The sequence below is a fragment of the Phycodurus eques genome, chromosome 15 (genome assembly GCF_024500275.1).
Source record: "Phycodurus eques isolate BA_2022a chromosome 15, UOR_Pequ_1.1, whole genome shotgun sequence".
Lineage (NCBI taxonomy): Eukaryota > Metazoa > Chordata > Actinopteri > Syngnathiformes > Syngnathidae > Phycodurus > Phycodurus eques.
Window position 1 is genome coordinate 7554289 of NC_084539.1, and position 26369 is coordinate 7580657.

The window sequence follows — 26369 nt, forward strand, 5'->3', positions numbered from 1 at the left end:
AACATTCTAAAAAATTAAATTTGTAAATATTTTAGTCCATGTTAGTGAGTCTATATGAGTTTCTCCTTTTTGAAGATATTTTACTCCATTGAGATGCATCTGTATACAGTAATTTAGCTGTTTTATTTTCCAAAGTATAAATCTGCACGTTAAATCATAAATTAAGAAGATATTAATTCAAACATGAACTAAAAAAATGTGGGGAAAAGAAGTATAATTTCTGTATATGGAATTCTTGTTTTTATAGCAGTACAGAGGCTTCAAGGTAACGAGGTTTTGAACGGCACGCAGTGAAGTAGTTTGAGCATCTGCATACAAATATTTTGTCATGCGGCACAAGACAGCGACTTACTGTTTTTCATATCATTGAATTACTGTATATTTATGGCCTAGAAGTGTTGTTCATATAAATACTGTATTTCCTGTGACTATGACTTTACAGTAGAATGTCTTAGTGATAGACAATGGACCATTGAGGGCTTACTGAAAAAAAAACAAGGACTGCGTCATCACCATAGGAACAGAACTCTACTGTAAATCAACTGTTAAACCTACCTAATCCTAACCCCTAAATTGCATGTGTATATAGTTGTATGCATTATATCATTAGTTGTATGCAATATATCATTAAACACTAACCACTGCTAAGCAAAATGTTACTACAAATTGCTCATTGTTTGTTCAGAACACTCCTACTGATACGCCTTGAAATATGTCACACGCAATGATCCCATCACGAATGTGAAGTCCAGCAAAAATGGCAGAAAAAGCATTTCAACAGACCAATGCAGGACCAGCCCTTAGGCTGTTTCTCCACACCAGAGGGGCCATGGTGGATGAAGGACTTCACCCAAGCAAGAGTTGCATTATTGTGTCCAGCCAGCTGTGTGTATGTTCCTCTGCAGGCATATTTATGCTTCATCACCCTCACAAACACATGCCAAAAAAACAACATACTTGCAAGATGGTCAATGGAGGTCATGCACTTGTGAGACGTTCCAGAACTTACCTGAAGATCTTTTCTGGGGCTTGTTCGCCCGTAACCAGGTCGTAGCCTTTCTCCAGGTTAGCGTACGGCCAAGGCCTTTGTAGAAGGAGAAGGAGTAATGTCAATATCAGCACTCTTAGCAGTTTAGCAGATGGAACACAATTTATGGTACCAAATAAAATAAACACATCAAAAGCTGCGTTTGCGCATGGCGAAGACTACCGTCTGTCCAACAAAATGGTGAATGGGAACGCGATCCACGGCTGGACGGGATCCAGCAGGTAAAAGGCAGAAGTGAATGGCAATGTGAAACATAAAACATTGTCGCAGTTGGCTGCATGGCTCATTTGACTTATTTTTATCCATCTGCTGGGTTCATGCATACATTTCAAGGTTAGATTCAAATGCATTTAGTGACATTTTTTTTCCCAGGTACAGTATGTGATTATGTAACTTAGATTTTTCATGTCAACAAGCAAATAATACAAACAGGTGGCCTTTCCAGTAGGAAAAAAAATAATCAAGCACTTTTTAATAAATTTCAAGATCTTTTCAAAGAACTTTTCCAGATGTGTTTATGTAACTTATGAACATTTTTATAATTTTCTACAGCACAGCTAAGTATCTCTCATGGCACAGTGGTTGGGTCGTACTTTTCCTTCCATGAAAACGTTAACATGAAAATTCAAGAATTTTCAAAACAGTCAATCTCTGTAAAAAATGTTTCTTCAAGATTGACTCAAAATCTACAAAATTGAAAATAATACTAATGATAATAATGATGAAATAATATATTTAATCCATCCATCCTTTTTTTGGGAGAAAATAAAACTCTAAGGTGCAATAATTACAAGGTGCATATCCGTGTGCAGGGAGTGCTTACCCTTCATTCTGACCCCAGTCACTGCGAACACAGAGGTGTTTATGGACAAGATCCGGGGAATAGCCATCATGACAGCTGCATTCTCCTGAGACGGAGAGAAAAAGAGGCAGCGGATATTTGTTTGTTGTCAGCAGCTGAATAAATTACCATTTAGAACAGTGGAACTTAATTTTCCAGCTTCAGTTTTCCACAACAGAAACATTAATAAGAACCCAGTTGATGTAATTCACCATATTCAGAAGAAATACTTATCAAATAAGGATGACATTAAATACTATTCTTAAAAAAACATAATAATTAAATTAATCTTTGTATTGGCTTAGCTTGTATCAATCCATTATTGATTACTTGGAGTAAAAATACATATCCAGGTATGAAAAAAGCTCCATGTTTTTTAGGGTATGACTAAAGGTCCATTGTTTAGGGCAGGGGTTCGCAATGAATTTTCCAAAGTGAGAAACTACGATCTCAACTGTGCTTTTTATTGATTTAATATAAAGCAATACATGGAAATGTGTTGACTGGTGCCATTCTTGTGCTGGATAGATTGAAAGAATACTTGAGAAGTTGATGAATGAGGAAAATGAGAGTGACAGAAGAGTAGAAGAGCCAGTTTTGGTGGACCAGGAAGCTGTGGTTAGTAAGGGTGAAGTTAGAAAGGGACTAAAGAGGAGAACACATGGAAATGCATTTGGTGGTATGGAAGCAACTAAGAGAGGTGGCTGTGGAGTTTTTGACCAGGTTGTTCAATAGAATTTTAGAAGGTGGGAAGATCCCTGAGCAATGGAAGAAAAGTGTACTGGTGCCCATTTTTAAGAACAAAGGTGATGTCCAGAGGTGTGGAAACTATCGAGGAATAAAGTTGATGAGCCACACAATGAAGTTATGGGAAACATTAGTGGAAGCTAGACTCAGGACAGAAGGGAGTATTTACAAGCAACAGTATGGTTTCATGCCTAGAAAGAGTACCACAGATACATTATTTGCCTTGAGGGTGTTGATGGAAAAGTACAGAGAAGGTCAGAAGGAGCTCCATTGGGTCTTTGTAGATCTAGAGAAAGCCTATCAATCGATCGATCATCGATAAATTGATAGATACATAATAAATAAATATGTATATATATATATATATATATATATATGTGTGTGTGTGTGTGTTTTATTTCGCTCTGCCTTGCCAAATGTTACATAGAATTCATGATGCCGTTCAGGAGGATGGGATTTGGGATTTGTGGAGTCATAGGTCAGATTTCACGGAACCCTTGACTGTTCTTGAAATAAATGGTGATTGCCAAAAAGGTCGCTTGGCCCGCTTTTGGAGGCACAACGGTGGAAAAATGCGTAATGGCCACGCACGCAACGCCATTCACATTTTATCACTTGCTGTTTAATAATTTACTGGCTGAGTTTATAGGCTCTACGCTCGCTCAAGGGGAGACACGGCAGCCATATAGGATGCAGTTAAAGAGCAGCAACAAATATTCCAATTGCCCTTTGTCTGGTAAATGGTGCCTTGCTGAAAAGCAACATAAGCCGCAATAAAGTTTGAAGAAGGCAGGATAATAGCTACTAAGACAGCATTCCATTTTATTAATAATAGCTGCTGGTTGCAAAGCATCAGGCTTACTAATATGATTTATGGTTGGACAAGGTAGTCGCTAACTGAAAAATTTTACTTTTTTAAAAGCCGCATTGTATTTTTAGTGACTAAATACTTTGACCTCTCTCATAAATCGTTAGTGCCTGTTGAAATGACAACAGAATGTGACAAAATGTGTTTGAGAAAAAAAAAAAAAAACAGTATAAAATATTATTTTAAACATATTGCTTAAAACAACATTTTACTGATTTTTGTTCCACTCACGTCATGTCCTGATAAAAACATACACACATAAAAAATGTTAAAGTTAAAATAAAATAAATACAAATATAAACTCAAAGAAGAGATATTTTTATATCGTATATATATGATATAGAGATATAACATATATATATATATGTTATATCTTAGTCTCTGTGACATGCTTTTGTCAAAATAAAGAATTACAGCAATTTATTCAGCCTGTTTTGAGGAGGCAATTCTGTCTCATGCCTCAAGCCACTGCTTCCCAGTGTGTACCAACGTTGAGTAGGGCTTCCGTTACCATGACAGATGGGGGCGGAGCTTGTGGGTTGCGCAGCTTGTGGGTTGCGACATGGCAAGTGATTCAGATTGTGAGGATAAGGAAAAGTGGGCTGCCATAAAAAAAAGTGAAATTCTTGATTGTACTTCATCACCGATCTATCCAATTACACTTGTCGATTAGTATAGGGAATATGTGTATGTGGAAAATCCAGCTGACACACCGCTGTCACTTAGCAAAATACATAACACCTTACTCACAGAGACTTTTCTGGAAATGGCAGCTCACAAATGAGCCAACTCTTGTAAAAGCGTCACTTTTCCAGAAAATGGACCCTTGAAATCCAAATAAAAAGGCCAGGATATGAATAATGTTGAGCCTAACTGCAATACAAACCCTAGATCTTGTCTGATGCTAATGACTCTAACAATAATGGTTAATGTGTGCATTTCAAGGCTCACAATTTGAGCACAGGAGCAAGTGCTGATGCTCACCGTCAAACCAGTTTAGTTCCAAGCAAGTGAATTTGGAGACATTATTTCTAATTAGGAAAACAAAGGAAGCAAGGAGGTTCACGGGTCTTTTTACGAGGATACTTATGATGATCGATGCCGCAATATATTCCTCCTTAGTTGAGCATTTAACTGTACGACGGAATAAATTGGCTAATAATGGGGACACCTCATCATAGTAAAATGATAACTGGAGTCATCACATTATTAAGGTGACATCATCGGCGTAAAGCACACAGAGTTTTGCATCTAATTGGTAGCGCCTGCTCTGGGGTGATTGCATAATTATACTGTATGATATCAATTACTATTACATAATGACAGTGTATAACAAAGCAACAAACAAAGCAAAGTTACAAATAGTAACTGGAGAGTGATTGAGAGTAAGTAGGGTAACAGTATATTATAGTATAAACAGTGATTGTCAATTAAGCATGTGTAAAACAAAAAGATTGATGCTGCCCTCCAGAATACAGAGAAGCTGGAGATGTGCACTGGAATGTCGCTTGAAGTAGGAGCAAAATCGATGTACCCCGACTCACTCATCACAAACTCATCTGCATGGAAATAAACTGGTAGTAACTGTAATTTCGTAAAAAAAAAATTCTTAAAGGGGCTTAAGTATTACAGTATTAAGACGCTAAATACGAAATAATCACTAAAACTTAACACATTAGATCATGAATATACGGGGCCACCACAGCTTGGGTTGTGTTGGCCCGATAGGCTCAATGTCGGACCCTGCTGTACTTTGTTTTTAAATGTCTTGTTCTTTGTTTTCAAATATTGTACTTCTAATCATGTAAAACACATTGAGTTACCTTGTATATGAAATGCACTATATTTAGGAAATAAAGCTGCCTTGCCTTGACTTGAGTCTTAACTGTTGAGGCAACTCTGTTGACCCGAATGTAAACAGGCTCTAAGGACTAATGTGTGGAGACACGCTTTAAATGAATTCCCTGACAGTGTTAATAGACATGTAGGAACTGTTGTTACCTCACTTCATAGACGTTATCGTTCACACGCGGACATTGAGAGTTAGATGCTGAAGCACTTTGTACTCTTTTGCAAACCAAAACAATGGCACTGATGCACGTAAACAGTCTCTCAGATGAATTAAAGTTTCAAAACCTACTTATTAATGATGCTCAGTATTAAGATGATTTTATATTATGTAGAGACAGCGTCAAACAGTGTTTCAGTAGAGACTGATGTGGTCACTCCACATTGTTGTGTGTGTCCACGTTTATCTTATCAAGAGCTAGGTGACTTACTTTCAACTCCCAGAATGGCTCGGTTTTTGCTTGCCAAAAAACGGAGTTGATAATATTCAGAGAGATTCTCAATGGAAATGATTCATTCATTTTCAAGATGGTCTTCACAGTACCCTTTAAACTAGTATCATTTCTGAAATAAAGTCAAACCTCAGACTCTGTGGACTGCAGTCTCACCACACATCGTTAGTTTATCCGCTATTTAACATTTACATTTATTTGTTCAGCTCTGATCAAGAGTTGCCCTCACCCGTGTTGTCTCGAGAAGCGGCTGAGTGTGTGTTTATCATTGTTTTGTTGTGATTGTGTGGGATGTTACATTGCGGTGCTGGCGGAGGACAGAGATGGAAATAGAATGCTCTTGTCAAGAGCACCTTTAATTTTCGCTAGCGGACATATTAGGTAGTTCCCCTGAGGAGGTGAAACGTGCTTTGAGGGCAATCACTCATCAAATAATCACGCCACCGAAAAAGGACAGATGAAAGGGGAAGTAAATTGGGAGAGACAAGGAGACCGGGCAAGACAAGAAGCATTAATACATGGAGAATCTCCGAATGTAGCAAGCTCACATAGAGTAAACGACTCCTAAATTGAATTAGAGTGATTACTGCCCTCAGTATGTATAAATACATAAGAAGAGAATGGGGGGTATAGGTGATCCTTAACGCATCACAATCCACAAACTCCATCGTTGGCATCTTGATTCCTAAGGATGGATGTGAGTATGTGTTGCTCTAATCCATTATGCATCAGCCTTCAATGTGCCCTTGACCACGGTGACATTAATTCACATACATTACAGATGTAATCCATTCTAATAAGCTTAGGCTTGATGTAGTGGGCACAGAACACCAGCGGGAGTTACGCCACTCAAGCGACGGCACTCTGCACTCAGAGCTTTGCTTAGAGTCCTTTTAATATCAGCGCAAATATGCTCAGTGATGTTTGACTTGCAAAAGTGTGTGATCAGGAACCATGGAAGTTTTTCATACCTGGAACCATGGAGTTTTTTTATTTGAGCCACCATAGACTTTTTTTTTTTCTCGACCCAAAACCATGGCCCTGCATGAACCTTTTCTTAATACCCTTAGCCATGGAGCTTTTATTTATACCCAAAACCGTGCAGTTTTTTCATACCCAAAACCACGGACCTTCATGCCCTAAACCAGGGGTCAGCAACCCCTGGCTCCAGAGCTGCATGTGTCTCTGTCACCCTTCTGCTGCGTCTCTCTGTGACTTTGAAATTACGACATACTGTGATGCTGCCTTATTGCACAAGGAAAGTTGAGATACATTTGTCTTATAGAACAAGGAAGGGTTGTTTGAGCAATTAAAAGGAGGAACATGCTAGCATCATACACAGCTGATAAGTCACCCAGTAATGCTTAGGGTTTACTTCGTCGAGCATACTGCAGAACTAACTGGGAGGTGACTATCGCACACAATGCACAGTCAAGGTTTCATCAAAACTAAGTGCAACATAATTGTAACCCGACATTTAAATTAGCCACACATTCAATGGACTACGGGTAACATAAACAAACACAAATGGGAAGGATTGTTCAATAGTTCATCATAGTCCATCACAACTATACTCATTTACTTTCCAATTTGTTTTTATTTTAGTTCATTCGCTTTTCAAATGCATTTCTAAATTTGAAGATTCTGGTGATCTTGTAACATTATACGTTTTTTTGTTTGTGCTCAAAATATGCATCAGAGGCGCCGATGCGTGACAGAATGTGCCAGGATCTATTTAGCTATATTTGACCCCTGCTAGGGAAACCATGGGTAAATCCAAGAAATGAAGAGGTTCTGAAGAAAACTGAACATTTAATGCTACATGCTACATAAACAAATATAAAAGCAAACATTGCTCACGCCTCACATATGACAGCTTACAATCGTGTGTGAAAATGAAGGTGTCGTTTTATAGCCCTGATGTGCAGATGCTGTGTGCTGAGGTTCAGGAGTAAAATTCACATTAACCAGGTAAAACAAATATTTTAAATAGCTAGTATTTTACAAATGTATATTGTACAATGTCAAGTGAAATAGTCCTTTTTTTAATTCAAGTTGACAGCTGACTACACGCTCCACACGTGATAAAATGATAAAGGAACATAGAACCAGACAGCATTTTTGGTCTTCATTGTTGGTTCGCTGCAGGTGGATAATTTAAGTTTGGCTTGAATTCCATGAATACGAAAAGGACTCTAATAGACACTGAAATTTGTATTTGCATGTAAGCTTCAACGAAGCGTCTTTTTTTGACGGATCAAAATTTTTTTGTTTCAAGCAGAAATAAAATGTGTTCTCTGTAGCAGTTCGTTGATTTCATAAATGCAACTCACTATAGTTTCTTATACATACAAGTAAAAAAACAACAACAACAACAACAAACATGATGTGTTATCCTCACTTTAGAGGTAAAACGTTTTTTGTTTTTTTCTTTTCTGTGGGACACGTTCCAAATGGCTCTTTGAGAATTTAAGGTTGCCGACCCCTGGCCTAAACCATGGACCTTGTTTTCATACCACTAACCTGGGCCTTTTGGATCATTCCCTAACCCATGCATGTTATTTTCATACCCTAAACCATGGACCTTTTTTGTACTCTAAACCATGGACCCTTTTTTTAGGATACATAAAACTACGTGTTTTTGTTTTTTTCCAAACTCAAAATGATGACATTTTTTCATACCCTATACCATGGACTTTTTTGTTTTCATTGGTGGAACATTGGAGCTTTTTTTCACACCCAACACCTTATACAGTTTTTATATAATACACCAATCCATGGAGCTTTTTTTCCTATCCTCAATTATGTATCCTTTTTCAGAGCCTAAACCATGGGGGGCAATTAATTTTCCCAAGGGACCATGTGAGAAACTGGAATGGTTGCCGAGGGCCATTCCAACATGGTAACCTCAATTTTGTTCCATATTAATTCAATGCATTATTTTAAGCATGAAAGTGTATTTTTTTAATAAGCTGCTACTTGCTTATGTTGTTTATAGTTGTGAAATAAAAATGGTAAGCAAAATATAAGCAGTCATTTAAAATTTCATTACCATTATAACACTATTTAATCAACATTCACAAAAGACATGCATGCATGCATCTTTTTTTTTTTCTTTAATTTTAAAGCTGACATTGCTGACATTAGGAGCCCTTAACTTATAAACGCCATTTTCAGTTGGGCCTCCCAAATGATTCGGAAGGTGAATCTCCCTGGCCCTCTTCCCTCCACCATGCAGGAATATTGCCATCATATTGCCACTTCTGGGATTGTGGCTCGTCGCTCTTTTGAAAAATAGTCACTAAATGGTTGGAAAAGTCGCTAAATGGTCGGCAACACTGAAGACATGAGTCATTCTTCTCCTACACTCATAAACATCAAAATAAAAGCACCACTTTTAAAATAAAACATTTAATTTGACCTCATAAAGACTGCGAGGGCCAGACAGAGACCGTGGATGGGCCAAAATAATAGACCTTTACTTCATACCCTAAACCATGGCCGTTATTTTTCATAAGCAAAATCATGGATCTTCTTACTCTGTCACCAAAACTTTTTCATTCACCAAACCATGGGACATTTTTTTTAAATCATATCCAAAACGAAGTATGAGGAGCCTGTGGAACATATATGGCTCAGGAAAGCATATAGTCAAAATATTTAACCCACACTTACTCGAACTATTCAATATTGGATCGTTGAATCGTATGTTTTTCAAAAATTATGTATTGTCCTCAGAGGACTCTTTTACCTGAAATAGTCCCTCATATGAAAACAATGTGGGATCTTGGGTAGTAAATTATCAATTAATGTCAGATTTTTCTGTCTAAACGGGCTGCCTTCAAAATCGATAACAAAAATTAAGTATTTTTTTCCCCCCGACTCTGAGGTCTAGGATGCAGTTAAGATAAAATCTAGATTAAATTTTGCAGGATTTGATTTTTATTTTGCACACATATACATATACACATACGTTATAGATAGACTTGTTGTTGTTTCTTGCACGTTTAGATTTCTGAATTACTCTGACCATGTATTTACTTGCATTTTATTCCTTGAAATACAAACCCCAATTGAATTTAAGTTGGGATGTTGTGTAAAACAATGATTTGTTAATCCTTTTCAACCTATATTCAATGGAATACAGTACAAAGGCTAGATATTTCATGTTCAAACTGATTGACATTATTGTTTTTTTTTTTTATTTTGTTTCCAAATTTTCTCTCATTTTGAATTTGATGCCGCAAAATGTTCCAAAAAGACCGGGCCGGGGGCTACAAAGACTGGGAAAGTTCAAAAGCCAGCATCTGTTATGGTATGGAGCTGTGTTAGTGCCAATGACATGGGTAACTTACACATCTGTGAAGGCACCATTAATGCTGAAAGGTACATACAGGTTTTGGAGGAACATATGCTGCCATCCAAGCAACATCTTTTTCATGGACGACCCTGCTTATTTCAGCAAGACAATGCCAAACCACATTCTGCACGTGTTACAACAGCGTGGCTTCGTAGTAAAAGAGTGCGGGTACTTGAGTGGCCTGCCTGCAGTCCAAACCTGTCTCCCATTGAAAATGTGTAACGCATTATGAAGCGCAAAATACGACAACAGAGACCCCGGACTGTTCAACAGCTGAGCTATACATCAAGCAAGAATGGGAAAGAATTCCACCTAAAAAGCTTCAACAATTAGTGTCCATTCATAGTGATTCAGTCTCTCTGATGAAGTAGTCTAAACTGTGGAGTATTTCAGCATGTTGTAAACAGGTTCCATGAGCAGAATCAAAGATGAGCTTACATTATGTGGGGACGAAATCTTTCACGGTGTTTAGTGTTACAGTGTTACAGACTCGGAATGTGACCGTTCCACAACGTTGTGTGTGTCGATGTTTACAGTATGTTACAGGAGTCACACAACTTGTTTGTTTCTCCCATTTTGCCTTGGTTCCCTATGTTTTACAACATTTCTTTATGAGGTCAAATAAACGGCTTCCCCCTATTAGCCACAGCTCCTGATTTACAATAACACTGAGCAGTATACATTCCACGTCCAATGAATCTATTGTATGTTTGGAATGACTGGATGCAAACCATGATATTACATTCATGCACAAATCAGTTTACGCATGTTTGCATGCACTAACCTGTGTCTGGGTCACAAATCTGCTCACAGGGGTCATTGGTCCTCTGGCCACAGTAGTCTCGGACCCACTGTGCCGACGAATTGGTCTGATAGTACAGGATGAGCTTGGCCGGGTTGAGCCAGTTGGACACATCCAGGACGCTGCCCATACCCATGACGAAACTACTTCCTGTATAAAAGAGCACTAAAAAGTTATACATTTCCTTGATTGTAATCTCTAAGAGTTGGTTAACTCATCTTACTCCTTTATTTTCATGGTGCATTGAAACGCCCCTATGTCCAGACCGTATTTAAATGAGAGCCCTATAATGCGTGTATTTATGGGACCTTCTTGATAATTGCAGTAGAGCGACTGTGCTCATTGGCACTGAGTTACCTCTTTTTCTTATTGCTCCCGGGCCGATCATTAAACTCTGATCACTGAACAAGATTATCCTTAATTGATGCCAACGACTTTTACTTTCAAGGAGGGCGCTGAGGGGGATCGTGCCGAACATAAAGATTCTTTTACAGCAACATATTTCTGCCGGTCGGCGGTGGTGAAGGTAGGCAGCCTGGCAGAGGCATTCAGAGGGAATGCATGTCGCTGTGTAAAGGTCAATTTAAAACCTATTCCAGCACCACAGTAGGACACAAAAGGTAGCAATTGCATTAACATTCTCTTTCAAGTCATGGAAGGATGAATACAGATGGAGGCACTAAAACAGTCACTTGAATCTAAATGTAAAAAAGAGCAAGAAAAGTTCCCGGCTTGTGTTTTCATCTGACAAACACATTTCAACACGACATTAACAGGGCTGCCGTGTTGCCTTCACCTTTGCTTGTAGCAATTATTCCTCCACGCTAACACTACATTTGAGCGTGGGTGAACGTTTGCTCTCTACTCTGTAAAATGTAAACAGCACTATAAAGGGAATATTCTGCCATGTAAACACCCGTGAAATGTGATCTTATATAACTATATTGGCACTTGAGGTTGGACTGTTAACAAGTGGAGTGCGGCTTCCACCAGAACTCAAATGACAGAAAAGAAAAGATCAAATACTAAAAACTTTTAAAAGACTCAACATATTGTATTTTTGTTTGTTTTTCTGTCCGTTTGTGAGCAGGTCACTTCCTGGTTCATTAGAAATTATGGAAGACAACGAGACGCAACTAGTTTTGATAATGGGGCACGGATTGGTTTCATGGTGACTAAAAAGGCAACAATAGACAAATAATTCCTCAAAGGAAAATTTTAAGATATCGTAAAGCAAAATCTTTGTGTTTGCTTCTCCGTGCTTCTGGAAGCAGGTCACTTGCTGGTTCAGGGAAAATGATGTAAGAGAAGACTGTACAATGATGACGTCAAAGGCAAAAAAGAAAAAAAATACACTGTATATATTTGCGTAACAAAAATTAAAAATACATATACGTAATTGTATCGCTTGGTAGCAAGCTACTTTCTGATTAACTGAGATTTATGTGCCACATCAAAAATAGATGAACGGGTTTTGCATCAAATGTTTACATGATTTTGTGCCACGCCTCCAAAAAATGTAAGCGAAAAATAGGTTATGACATTTTTGTGTAATCTTGTGAAACCAAAGTACATAATTTAAACAATTGCTTTACCTTTGGCAGGCTCCCGCTTGGAAGACACAAACGAGTATTGCTGGGTAACTGTGCAGTAGCCAATGGATCTTCTTCTTTTCCTTTCGGCTTGTCCCTTTAGGGGTCGCCACAGCGCGTCATCCTTTACCATGTAAGCCTATCTCTTGCATCCTCCTCTCGAACACCAACTGCCCTCATGTCTTCCCTCACGACATCCATCAACCTTTTCTTTGGTCTTCCTCTAGCTCTCTTGTCTGGCAGCTCCATCCTTATCATCCTTCTACCAAAATACTCACTATTTCTCCTCTGGATGTGTCCAAACCATCAAATTCTGCCCTCTCTAACTTCGTCTCCAAAACATCGAACCTTGGCTGTCCCTCTGATGACCTCATTTCTAATTTTATCCAACCTGGTCACTCCGAGAGCGAACATCAACATCTTCATTTCCGCCATTTCCAGCTCTGCTTCCTGTTGTCTCTTCAGTGCCACTGTCTCTAATCCGTACATCATGGCTGGCTTCACGGCTGTTTTATAAACTTTGCCCTTCATCCTGGCAGAGACTCTTCTGTCACATAACACACCTGACACTGCTCTGGACGGTTGACCCCAAGTATTTAAAGTCCTCCACCCTTGCTATCCCTTCTCCCTGTAGCCTCACTGTTCCCCCACCAGCCCTCTCATTCATGCACATATATTCTGTTTTACTTGGGCTAATCTTCATTCCTCTCCTTTCCAGTGCATGCCTTCATCTGTCGAACTGTTCCTCCACCTGCTCCCTGCTTTCACTGCAGATCACAATGTCATCTGCAAACATCATGGTCCACGGGGATTCCAGTCTAACCTCATCTGTCAGCCTATCCATCACCACTACAAACAGGAAGGGGCTCAGGGCTGATCCCTGATACAGTCCCACCTCCACCTTAAATTTGTCTGTCACACCTACAGCACACCTCACCGCTGTTCTGTTGCCCTCGTACATGTCCTGTATTATTCTAACATACTTCTCTGCCACTCCAGACTTCCGCATGCAGTACCACAGTTCCTCTCTGGGTACTCTGTCATAGGCTTTCTCTAGATCTACAAAGACATGACCTTCTCTGTACTTTTCCATCAACATCCTCAAGGCAAATAATGCATTTGTGGTACTATTTCGAGGCATGAAACCATACTGTTGCTTGCAAATACTCACTTCTGTCCTGAGTCTAGCCTCCACTACACTTTCCCATAACTTCATTGTGTGCCTCATCAACTTTATTCCTCTTTATTCGTCACATCCTACTGTGGGGCATACCCAATAATCAAATTATACATAACACCCTCAATTTCAAGTTTCAGCCTCATCACTAGATCTGATACTCTTTTCACCTCCAAGACATTCTTAGCCAACTCTTTTTTTAAAACAACCTCGACGACATTTCTCTTCCCATCTACACCATGGTAAAATAATTTAAACCCTGCCCCTAAACTTCTAGCCTTACTGCCTTTCCACCCGGTCTCCTGGACACACAATATATCAACCTTTGGAGTAGCCAATGGATAACATGGGTAAAATCCATATTATATAGTAAGTATAGTTATTTATCTAAACACGTAGTAATTCTACCTCATGCTTGCTGTGCGCTCAAACAGCTTTTAATAGGATTGAAATTTGTGGTAAATTTATTGAGTACTGCATAACGCATAACATTTACACTTGAAGTAGCAGCCACTGACCATATAACATGCCAGGCAGGATAAGTAAGTCTAGACAGACTAAAGCTAAGCCCAAAAAAGCCATTTTATGTGAGGCAATTGAACACGACAGCCACTGTGTCTCATTAGCTGTCAAAAAGACCAGATGTAGTTTAGTTTTTTTTTTTCTAGAACAAATGTATGAATGGCTCTTTTCCTCATCAGAGAAAAAAGATGGTAAGTGTTATTATCTCAGTTCATAGATGTTATTGTTCAGTTGCTATCCAAAGCAGCAGCACCAAATCCATACTGTCTCACAGTCAGAATGAAAAGTGGGGACTCTTTAACACAAGTTCCCTGCAGAATATTAAAACATGGTCACATGTAAAGTGTATATGACTGGTTAATGTGCAAATCGATCTGGATTAAACCTTCCATTTCAGTAAAATGAAATTATAATTGAAAGATGAAAATAAATTTTCTTTCTCCATTATAAATGGTAGGATCATATTTTTGTTGCTTTTTGAATGACATCATCCATTTGTGGAACCTCCGCAAGACTACCAACCCATCACAAAAATACCAAGATCTTGGCAGAGTAAAAAATGTGGTATATATTTAATTTTATAAGGGTGTTAAAGAAAAAGACTTATTTCTCTTCTTCCTCTGCCTTTTTTGCTTTTACATCATTACTCTTTCACACTGTGCTTTTTTTTTGTTCTTTTGTTGTTGTTGTTGCCGTTCTCCTGCTTGCTACGCCGTTGCGGTCCATTAGTCACTCCTGTCCAGGTTTGCTGTTTATACCGATACACATCCTTATCAATTGTCTCCGAGCTACCATCCATCACTCATTATTTTCCCGTTTTATAGAATTTCAAGAGGGTGGCTTACATCTTCGGTAGCTGTGGACCTGTGGTCTATTCTCCCCAACCCCCACTGTGCACACACACTCACACACACACACACACACACACACACACACACACACGCACACGCACACACACACACACACGCACACACTCTTACCACCGGAACCTCCGTCTGGATTTGTTGTGTTTGTTTGTTTTGTTGGGTCTGTTAGCTTGTCTACCAATCCATTCACTTGCCCGTTGAGATCGGTAAGCCTTTCAAATGGATTCTTTGTATTCTTTGCAGCATACTAAAGTTTTACAGGAAAACAGCAATAATAAAAATTGAAAAATCATGTTCAAAGCACTTTCAGGTTTTTTAAACTTGGGGTTAACTATCTTGCTTCTATCTATCCAGCTATCTTGGAATTAGAAGCATTCAGAGAAAGGCTGGTTCTTTAAAATGTGCTTTTGTCTACAGTTTTGATTGATTTTGTATCCATTACAGTCTTGTGTTTTTATGGATTTTTTTTTACATTGTATTTATTTAAGTAAATCATCTCTAAGTACACTGAAAATCACTTTAAATTAAATGTACTCTTATTTGAATTATTATTTTTTTATTGTTGTTGCTATTTATTTATCATTTTATTCATTAAAAATATGTAATGATTAACAATTTTGTATTTTTAAGTCTAATGCCCTCTGATATATTCAGACTGCATATTGGTGCTTGTAACCGTCTTAATACGTATTTTATAAATAGTAGGATTTGCCTGCAAAATACACCATTAACATGAATTGTTTTGTCAAGTAAAGGCAATTTGTTAGAGGTTTAATCAATAGCAGGACACAGTGTGTCAGAGAATGATAAAAGGGGAAAAAAAACAAATTGGGTTGAAAATGTCACTGTTTCTGGTGATAAAAATAAATGCTATTTCCAAAAAGGAGCTTTGAGTCTTTGTTTTGTTATTATTATTATTACTTTTTTTTCTATTTTGCAGCTTTTGCGGCATTTGTCGTGCTGGGATTGACACTGAAATTATTTAGAACAACTGACACTTGAAAGCATAGAGGAGAATGGTGACATTCTATTTTTATACAGAAAGGTGGTTTATAGAAGGGAAGTACTTCATAACAAACCCATTTCGCGGCTTGAAGTACAACAGTGACAGAATGTAAGAGTACCTGTATGTCTAACATAGGTATTCACACAATTACTGTACATCCGAGAGCAATGATTGCCAAATCTTTATTGAGCAAAGGCCGTATATTTATATTACAAAAATTTCACGGTACACCACCAAACAAAATTTACAGTAAATATAAATCTATACGGCGGCACGGTGGACGACTGGTTAGAGCGTCAGCCTCACAGTTCTGAGGACTGGGGTTCAATCCTTGGCCCCGCCTGTGTGGAGTTTGCATGTGTGCGTGGGTTTTCTCCGCGCACTCCGGTTTCCTCCCACATCACAAAAACATGCATGGTAGGTTAATTAAAGTCTCTAAATTGCCCCTAGGTGTGAATGTGAGTGTGAATGGTTGTTTGTTTACGTGTGCCCTGCGATTGGCGGGCAACCAGTTCGGGGTGTGCCCCTCCTCCTGCCCAATGATAGCTGGGATGGGCTCCAGCACTCCCGCGACCCTTGTGAGAATAAGCGGCTCAGAAAATGGATGGATGGATAAATCTAGACAGTGGAACCTCAATTTAACGGAACAATGGGGGGGGGGCATTATTTGTGTGAATTACGTTCATACCAATTCAGGGAAACTTTAATTTGCCGAGGCACTACTGATGATCTATTAAAACACACTAATGTGCCGCGACACTTTGGTTGGGAATCACCTTCGTAGAGTGTGTATCCATTTGGTTTATTTATTCATAGCTTTCTTGTCCACCGAGTCTAATGAATGTGTTGTACTTACCATCTGCGACAAAGTGCTCGGGCACATGGAGCGTGACCTTGACAGTGAGTGGGCAGGAATCCTGCGTGGCGTATACAATGGCGACGACACAGGTGCTGATGGTAATCAGCGTCAGGGTGACCTTGTTTAGAGGACTGTGTGGGTGGCCTGGAGGTAAACAAAGAGAAACAAGGTTGATTACTTTAGTATTGCTAATTTTGTATCATTACGAGTCTTCAACAGACGAATAGAACCGCACCACATCTACGTCCACACCGAAATACAGCTAAAAAAAAATACAAACCGATAAAGAAAACTGACAGCAGTAGGGAGCCGGGAGTAAGTCTTTTGACCTGTTTTGCCGAATGCCAAAGTAGGTTACGCGTATACTGGTTTACAGCTCTTCTCCTGAATGCATTTCATCTCTTTCTAATTGTAATTGTTCTCCCTCTATGTTTGTCTGTGTGTTTCTGTTTTAGAAAGGAGCCATTGAGGTTTTGGATACAGTGAGAATTTTTACTTGTAGGCTTTCATACAGCCTGTTTAAATGGTTTTGTTTTTTTAAAAAAAACATGTTTTATATTCTTAGGATAAGTTTGAGAAACACTGAGTGTAATGTTAATATTCAAACTGCATAATATTGCAGTGTCTGGCAGTCCTTACAATAATATTAATTTCATTTTTTAGGAATAAAACATCTGCCTCTCTTATTATAAACACTTACCCCTACGACGCTACTGTATTATAATGTAGGTCATGATGGTGGTACTTGGAAAGCTAAGTATTTTTTGGGTGGTACTTGGAGTAATAAGTTTGAGAACCACTGCTCAAAACAATTAATTGATAATTAAAATACTGTAGTTGTCGTTTGATTTCATTATTGAGTAGTTGTCAATTAACCGATTAATTTTTACACCTCTACATGGAACTGTGTTGAAGTGACACATCTTGACTGAGAGATGTCGGGGAGGAGCTAAGTTTAGCCTGGGTAGATAGTGGAACTCATGTAAAGTCTCTACAACATGTGATCTGTAATACATTTATATTTATGGGTAATGCTACAAAATGAGTTTAAAATGATATTGAAGTGTTTTGGGATCACTGACTTTGGTGCAGGCAGCGTGGGTTCAGTTCCCACTCAGTGACGGCGTGAATGTGAGTGCGAATGGTTGACCGTGTCTATATGTGCCCTGCGACTGACTGGTGACCAGATCAGGGTGGAGTCCGCCTTTCGCCCGAAGTCAGCTGGGATAGGCTCCAGTGTCCCGCGACCCTAACCAGGATAAGCGGTGTTGAAAAGGGATGGATGGATGGGTTTAATTACTCATGGCTTTTAGCTATTCGCGGCAGGGCTCGGTGGATATCCCCGATTCAGATTTGTGTGGAGATGTCATCGATTGGAGCATTTTGATGAATTTCGGGTTGCAATGACACATTCCGATACCACATAAGATCGAAACCTGATGCAGATCAACCTCCAATCTGTCTTCTGCCATGATGCATATGTAAGTTAATAACTCGCCGGAAAAACGAAAACAAATACAATTGTTTTTAGATGTGATTTATGGTCTTATTTCCAATGACAACCTTACAAATTGGTTATTTTAGTTGCCCTTTGGGTCTGTCATGGCTCCCATTTCCAAAAGTGGGTGCACACGGAATGGAATTAGACACCTAACCTCCACCTCTTGGTGTTTGTGGGCATGATAAAAAAGAGGCTTAATGGGATGTCTGGCTTTTAAGTTATACAAATACATCTTTGCTGTTTCTAAAGCATGGCAGAAGTTTGAAAATTGTGCAATACGTCCACCTGAAGGTCAAAAACAAGGGAGCCAGAGTGAGGACAATGAATTACCTTTATTAAATCACGTGTCTATCACAGTCACAAATCTGGGAAGGGGCAGAAAGTGTTCAGTCTGAAGGAAAAGTGCTGGGCCAGCTAATCCCCTTGGGGGTATGGGTGGTGTCACTGGGCTTGCGAATGGGGTCTCTCAATTACTATAAAAGCCTACTGAGTAGACAAAAGGATGTGCACTCACGCTAGCAAACATTTGCTTTATGGCCGCAAACCCTACACACTTCAGTGTTTGTACACGGCCGCAGCGACAGCAAATGTGTGTTCAGGCTTAAGAGCTTGACGTGTGTTTATCTTTAAATTCCTTTCCCTTGCGCATCTTTTCCATTTTATGGTGACCGCGAGGCGTCTTGCTTCTCACCTTTGCTGCGTCGTCGTCCTCTGTGCTGCTCAGTGTAAAACTTCATCTGGTTGTCGTCCTCAGGCTCTGACCCTGATTCTCCTTGAGGACCAAACATGCCTGCGGTTGCTTGAAAAGATAAGATGGGGATGGGGGGTAGGTAGGAGGAAATTCAATGAGAATCAATCACTTGATGGTTAGTAAGGATAGAGTGATGCTATAGTTTATGAAGTAATTAATTTATACTGAATACCCATCACCTCAGACAAAGATAGAGGGCCCTATTTTCATGAAGGAGGTAAATCCTGCGCAGCAGGCAGGCCAACTGTGCACCGGTGTCGGGGCAGTACCTGAACCCCACATTATAGCTTGTATACTTTGTGTTCTTCAACATCCGTGTTCTCTCATAGTATATTTATTTCACTGATGTAACTGCCTATTTTGGCAGTGTCAAGTCTTACAAAAAAGCGCAGTGTCAAAGACTTACAGAAAGACTCAACTAGCCAACCAGTGGGATGTCTACACACACAACTTCCACATTTTCCCTTCACATTAAAGTGAGCATGGCCGAGAAATTATTGTTTTCCATACAATCCACCGACACGGTTTAATGAAATGAAATGCACATATAGCCTGCTAACCTTACCCGACACACTCATATTACAAGCAGAAAGAAATCTAAGTAATGATCGTTTAGCTAAGCTTGTTTTACCATACAATGCCTTTTTCTTTGTCGTTTTTTGCTTTTGTGTGGATTTTCTAGCTAAAAAACAATCAGAGTGATCAATTATCACCGACGGGCGATGCCATTTTGTATATTGAATCTGGTGAAAATGCAGCAGACAGAATGTGCGAGCCCGAGAGTCAAACCCAAAACCTCTTGACTGTGACACACGTGCTAACTACTTGACCACCATTCTTCTCAATGTGTAATTTTATCAATATAATTAAAATTATGATGCTGCTATGTCTTGAAACAATGGCAGCATCATGGATTATATTTTTGTAGAAATGGGTAGCAATTTATGCAGTCCCATTAAATTGGGAGTCTGAATGGATTGCCATTGAAATAAAAAAACAATAAGTATATACTGTAGTATAAGAACTTTTGACCAGAAAAGGAAAAAAAAATCAATATCCAATCAACTGCTTAAAGGTGGCCAGCATGGTGGGCGACTGGTTAGCACATCTGCCTCACAGTTGTGGGCACGGGGGTTCAAATCTCGGCCCAGCCTGTGTGGAGTTTGCATGTTCTCCCTATGCCTGGGTGGGTTTTCTCCAGGCACTCTGGTTTCCTCCCACATCCCAAAAACATGCGTGGTAGGTTGATTGAAGACTCCAAATTTCCCGTAGGTGTGAACGTGAGTGCGACTGGTTGTTTGTTATGTGCCCTGCAATTGATTGGCGACCGGTTCGGGTGTACCCCGCCTCCCGCCCGAAGATAGCTGGGATAGGCTCCAGCAGCCCGCAACCATAGTGAGGATAATCGGTTAAGAAATGGATGGATGGATGCTTAAAAGTGAATGGAGCGAGGTTCCCCAGGCAGGCAAAGTTAGCGTGTCAACATGATTCACTTTTCTTAATATTTGTACCTTCAGACTCGCTGTCATTTGGCTGCTGCTTTAGCTTGATTATATTTTTCAAATGAGTATACTGGATTTAAATCTGAATAGCTTTAACTCAGAGCCTCCAGGTGCACCGAATAATTGTTAATCATCGTTTAAAAAATTGTAAACCCTCCAGCACGAGCTAAGAGCCTGCCTTCTGTGCACTGTACGTATCAGGGCATGCCAGTTCAAATGTTAAATAGACTCTATGCATTGTGAGTACACTCAATAAACTAACCTTTCTCGGGTCACAAATAAAAGTAATTCTGAAACTATATATGGGAGAAAATAAAACAGCGAGAAAGAGCCATCATGAATTAGCAAGGGGAAGCAATTTCCCCAGTGTATTAGCAGCTCACTGAACATCAAAATCAATTTCAGGTTTATTATCAACACAGTTACAACTCCCTCTGCGGTTTCTGTTTGTTATCATAAAACAGTCAAATATCACATTACATTTATCGTTCACCCTTTAGGTATTTAAGTGTTTTTTTGTTTTTTCGCTCAATAAGATTTATCCCCCCCAGTAACACGATCCGTCAAAGAAAGGCGCATTTTTAAAAAGAAAACTCAATCTATTTGTTGGTGTATATAATTATGATTTATGATATTTTACCACAGAGTACCACAGAAGAATAAGTGAATACCTCCTCTAAGACTTCAACATCTCTTACAAAATAAATCAATGAGTGCCACGGGCTAGGATTACCATAGCTGCAAAAGATGATAAACATAATAAAATCCTGGATAAGATGAGCAACTTCTGATTTCAGATACTGGGTACATTCAACTTGAACCAGCGAAACTGGTATAAATAATAAATAAATAATCCTCCACATCCTGGTCATCAGCTCTTGCACCTCCTTCCCTTACCGAACAAGGCAAACTAAAACTAGCAGACATTCCAACAGATTCTTCCCTCTTGCCATTAACTTCTTAAACAGTTAATTGTCAAATTTTGTCTTGGGTTCTCTGTCGGGCCAATTATACATTACTCGTGCACTCACTGTAGTAGTCTCGCCACGCTACACTATTTGCATAACTGTTGTTGAACAATACTGGCCATTCATGTGCCTGGGTAGCACCTGCACCATTTGCACAATCGACAGAGTACTATCTGCCACATTTGCACAATCGACATTGTCCCAGATTATCGCATTCACTTTAAACTGCATACATTTCTTGAAGTCTTGGCGCCCTTTGCATAATGGTCATTGCACCGGACTATTGCTCTATTAGTCATTCAAACTGCCCTCATTGCTAGAGGACTCTGCATCCTTTTGCACAATTGTCAAAAAAATAAAAATAAAATAATAATACTAATAATTTGTACCGGCATTACCAGATAGTAACCTTTTATTGCTCAGTGACTGTTTTTTCAACATCGTTATGTCTCAAAAGTATTCTCTGTCAATTGACTGTCTGTTGTCGTACTAGAGTGGCTCCAACTACTGGAAAATTTCTTGTGTGTTTTTGACATACTTGGCAAATAAAGATGTTTCTGATTCTGATAATGCATATAATTATTATATTTATTTCTAACAGTATTGTTATTGTTATAGTGATAATTTTATTTGTATATTTTATGTTTACTTCCGTCGCCTGACTTCGGTGCAGGCAAGCGTGGCTTCAGTTCCCACTCAGTAACACTGTGAATGTGAGTGCCAATTGTTGTCTGTCTCTATATGTTCCCGACGACTGACCGGCGACTAATCCTGGGTCCAGTACACCATTCACCCAAAGTCAGCTGGGACAGGCATCCTCCTGTGACCCTGAAGAGGATAAGCGGTATGGAAAATGGATGGCTGGATGGATATACAGTATTTACTTCACCATACTGTATTATGGAGTTTCACCAAATTGTATAATGGAATAATAAATCTTTTTTTTATGGCCATGCCAGAATTTATGTAAATATAAATTTTTTCCAACTTAAAATAAGTCACAAATAATAATAATAATAATAATAATAATATGCGATTGGCTGGCAACCAGTTCAGGGTGTACCCCGCCTCTTGCCCAATGATAGCTGGGATAGGCTCCAGCATGCCCGCGACCCTGTTGAGGAGAAGCAGCTCAGAAAATGGATGGATGGATAATAATAATAATACAATTTTAGTATGGCAATAAATAGGCTTATAGTTCATAAATAAGAAAATCAACATCCATTGTTGGACATTGAGTGGTTGCCACACCAACCTACCTTCTGTTAATATTTACATCTGATAAAGCCTTTTATTCTTACTATACCAACCATTGTGATTTCCTGGGATGGAGAATAGCGAGACTTCTTCAAATACTTCCTTTCCATTAGAGGGGATAATGGCCATTTAAGGGGGTTGGGTTGATAATATCTGGAGGGTTTTGTGAGCGTGCGTGTGTGTAGGCATATGTGTGCATATGTGTGTGTGTGAGAGAGAGAGAGAGATCTACTGTAGATGACAGGCCAATTGTGCTTCCAGGCTACCGCAGCGGTTTGATAAATATAACACACTACTCGCATACATTGAAGATCACAATGAACAAACATTGTTTTGTACAGTATTTTCCCATCTTCCCTTTTAGCAGGGCTCTTGCAGTTCATTTCCTTCAGTTTTTATCATCTTTCTGACTCCCTCTGTGGTGATACCCTCAAAGCAAGTCCCTTAAAAAGCATCTACTGCAGTGGCACGGTGGTAAACACGACATGTCAGTACTCCAATTTTCCATTTCTATATACAAAAAGGCATATTCGGCTCAAGCATACAATGGCCCTTTACCTTTGAGCACCATTAATTGCAATAAAGGTATAAGTCTAATATGAATACTGTAAAATAAACACTCTTCAAACACTTTTATGGCGATTATGAATAAGGGGTAAGAAAACATATTTTTTTCTTTTTTAGCATTAATTGTCACACAACCACTAATGTCCCACATACTATAAAACACTACCTTAGAAGTGACTAGCATTATAGAGTTTACATAAAAATCTAGATCTTTACTCAGTGTGCTTCCTTTTCAAACAGCAAGCATTCATTCATCCATTGATTTTTTTATAGTGCTCGTCCTCATCACGGTCGCTGGTAAGCCGGAGCTTTTCCCAGCTGATTTTGGGCGAGACTGGTCACCAGTCAATCCTTTACGCGAGGGCTGGGCGATTATGGAAAAAGATGAATTGGTGTTCACTGACTGATTTTGAAATCACAATTTATAAACACGGTTAGTCATTGATTTTGAAACTTTGTATTTCTTTAACCACCAAAACTCCATCCATCCGTCCATCCATTGTCTATCGCTTATCTAAGGTCGGGTCGCGGGGGCAGTAGCTTTAGCAGGGACGCCCAGACTTCCCACTCCCCATCCTCTTCATCTAGCTCTTCCGGGGGGGATCCCGAGGAGTTCCCAGGCCAGCCGAAGGATGTAGTCTCTCCAGCGTGTCCTGGGTCGTCCCCGGGATCTCCCCCCGGTGGGACGTGCCCGGAACAGGAGGCATCCGAATCAGATGCCCCAGCCACCTTATCTGGCTCCTCTCGATGTGGAGCAGCGGCTCTACACTGAGATCCTCCCGGATGATTGAGCTTCTCACCCTATCTCTAAGGGAGAGCCCGGACACCCTGCGAAGGAAACTCATTTCGGCCGCTTGTATCCGGGATCTTGTTCTTTTGGTCACAATCCACAGCTCGTGACCATAGGTGAGGGTAGGAAATCGAGAGCTTCGCCTTTCGGCTTAGCTCCTTCTTTACCACAACAGATCGATACAAAGTCCGCATCACTGCAGACGCTGCACCGATCTGCCCCCCGTTCCATTCTTCCCTCACTCGTGAACAAGACCCCAAGATACTTAAACTGCTCCACTTGGGGCAGGATCTCATACCCGACCTGGAGAGGGCACGCCACCCTTCTCCGACTGAGGACCATGGTCTCAGATTTGGCGGTGCTGATTCTCATCCCAGCCACTTCACACTCAGCTGCGAACTGCTCCAGTGAGAGTTGGAGGTCACGACTTGATGTAGCCAACAGAACCACATCATCTGCAAAAAAACAGAGATGCAATACTGAGGTCACCAAACCGGACCCCATCTACTTCTTGGCTGCGCCTAGAAACTCGGTCCATAAAAGGTTGGTTGGGCGAACTCCCAATGACCCTCGAGGACCCTGCCAAGGGTGTAGAGCTGGTCCACTGTTCCACGGCCAGGACGAAAACCACACTGCTCCTCCTGAATCTGAGATTCAACTTCCCGACAGACCCTCATCTCCAGCACCCCTGAATAGACCTTACCAGGGAGACTGAGGAGTGTGATCCCCCTGTAGTTGGAATACACCCTCCGGTCCGCCTTCTTAAAAAGGGGGGGCACCACCCGAGTCTGCCAATCCAGAGGCACTGTCCCCGATGTCCACGTGATGTTGCAGAGGCGTGTTAACTAGGACAGCCCTACAACATCCAGAGCCTTGAGGAACTCTGGGCGAAGCTCATCCACCCCCGGGGCCTTGCCACTAAGGAGCTTTTTAACCACCTCGGTGACCTCAACCCCAGAGATAGGAGAGCCCGCCTCAGAGAACCCAGACTCTGCTCTTTCATGGGAAGGTGTGTCGGTGGAATTGAGGAGGTCTTCGAAGTATTCTCCCCACCGGCTCACAACGATCCGAGTCGAGGTCTGCATCGCCCCATCCCCACTATACACACTGTTGATGGTGCACTGCTTCCCCCTCCTGAGACCCTGGATGGTGGACCAGAATTTCCTTGAAGACATCTGGTAGTCCCGTCAGCCGCCTCAGCAATGGAGGCGCGGAACCTGGTCCACTCGGACTCGATGTCCCCCGCCTCCCCCGGAACATGAGCAAAGTTCTGTCGGAGGTGGGAGTTGAAACTCCTTCTGACATGGGATTCCGCCAGACGTTCCCAGCAGACCCTCACAATACGTTTGGGCCTGCCACGTCAGACTGGCATCTTACCCCACCATCGGAGCCAACTCACCACCAGGTGGTTATCAGTTGACAGCTACACCCCTCTCTTGTGTCCAAGACATGCGGCCGCAAATCCTAGGGTGTCCTGGTGCCAAGTGCACGTGTGGACACCCTTATGCTTGAACATGGTGTTTGTTATGGACAATCCGTGATGAGCACAGAAGTCCAATAACAGAACACCGCTCGGGTTCTGATCGGGGGGTCCGTTCCTCCCAATCACGCACTTCCAGGTCTTACTGTCATTGCCCACGTGAGCATTGAAGTCCCCCAGCAGAACGATGGAGTCCCCAGCGGGAGCGCTCTCCAGCACCCCCTCCAAGGACTCCAAAAAGGATGGGTACTGCTTTTTGGTGCATAGGCACAAACAACAGTCAGGACCCGTCCCCCACCCTCTCGTCCACCGGGGTGAACCCCAACCTCCAGGCCCCGTGCTGGGGAACTATAAGTATACCCACACCTGTTTGGCGCCTCTCACCGTGGGTAACTCCAGAGGGGAAGAGAGTCCAACCCCTCTCGACAGGACTGGTACCAGAGCCCAAGCTGTGCGCGGAGGCGAGTCCAACTATATCTAGTCGGAACTTCTCGACCTCACACACCAGCTCGGGCTCCTTCCCTGCCAGAGAGGTGACATTCCACATCCCTAGAGCCAGCTTCTG

At 40.7% G+C, this 26369-nt stretch overlaps 1 protein-coding gene across 3 annotated transcripts in view; it reads right to left on the minus strand.

Moving 5' to 3' along the window:
• Nucleotides 1-26369, minus strand: part of LOC133413895 (astrotactin-2) — a 291345-nt gene that overhangs the window by 128431 nt on the left and 136545 nt on the right. For 2 of the 3 annotated variants that reach the window (XM_061698809.1, XM_061698808.1), the window contains exons 5-9: nucleotides 19181-19288; nucleotides 16986-17132; nucleotides 10949-11116; nucleotides 1872-1956; nucleotides 1010-1084 (exon numbers count right to left, since the gene is read on the minus strand). In XM_061698809.1, coding sequence (XP_061554793.1) covers nucleotides 1010-1084; nucleotides 1872-1956; nucleotides 10949-11116; nucleotides 16986-17132; nucleotides 19181-19288 — 583 coding nt within the window. The remainder of the gene's footprint in view (nucleotides 1-1009; nucleotides 1085-1871; nucleotides 1957-10948; nucleotides 11117-16985; nucleotides 17133-19180; nucleotides 19289-26369) is intronic. The other variant, XM_061698810.1, reaches the window with a different exon arrangement.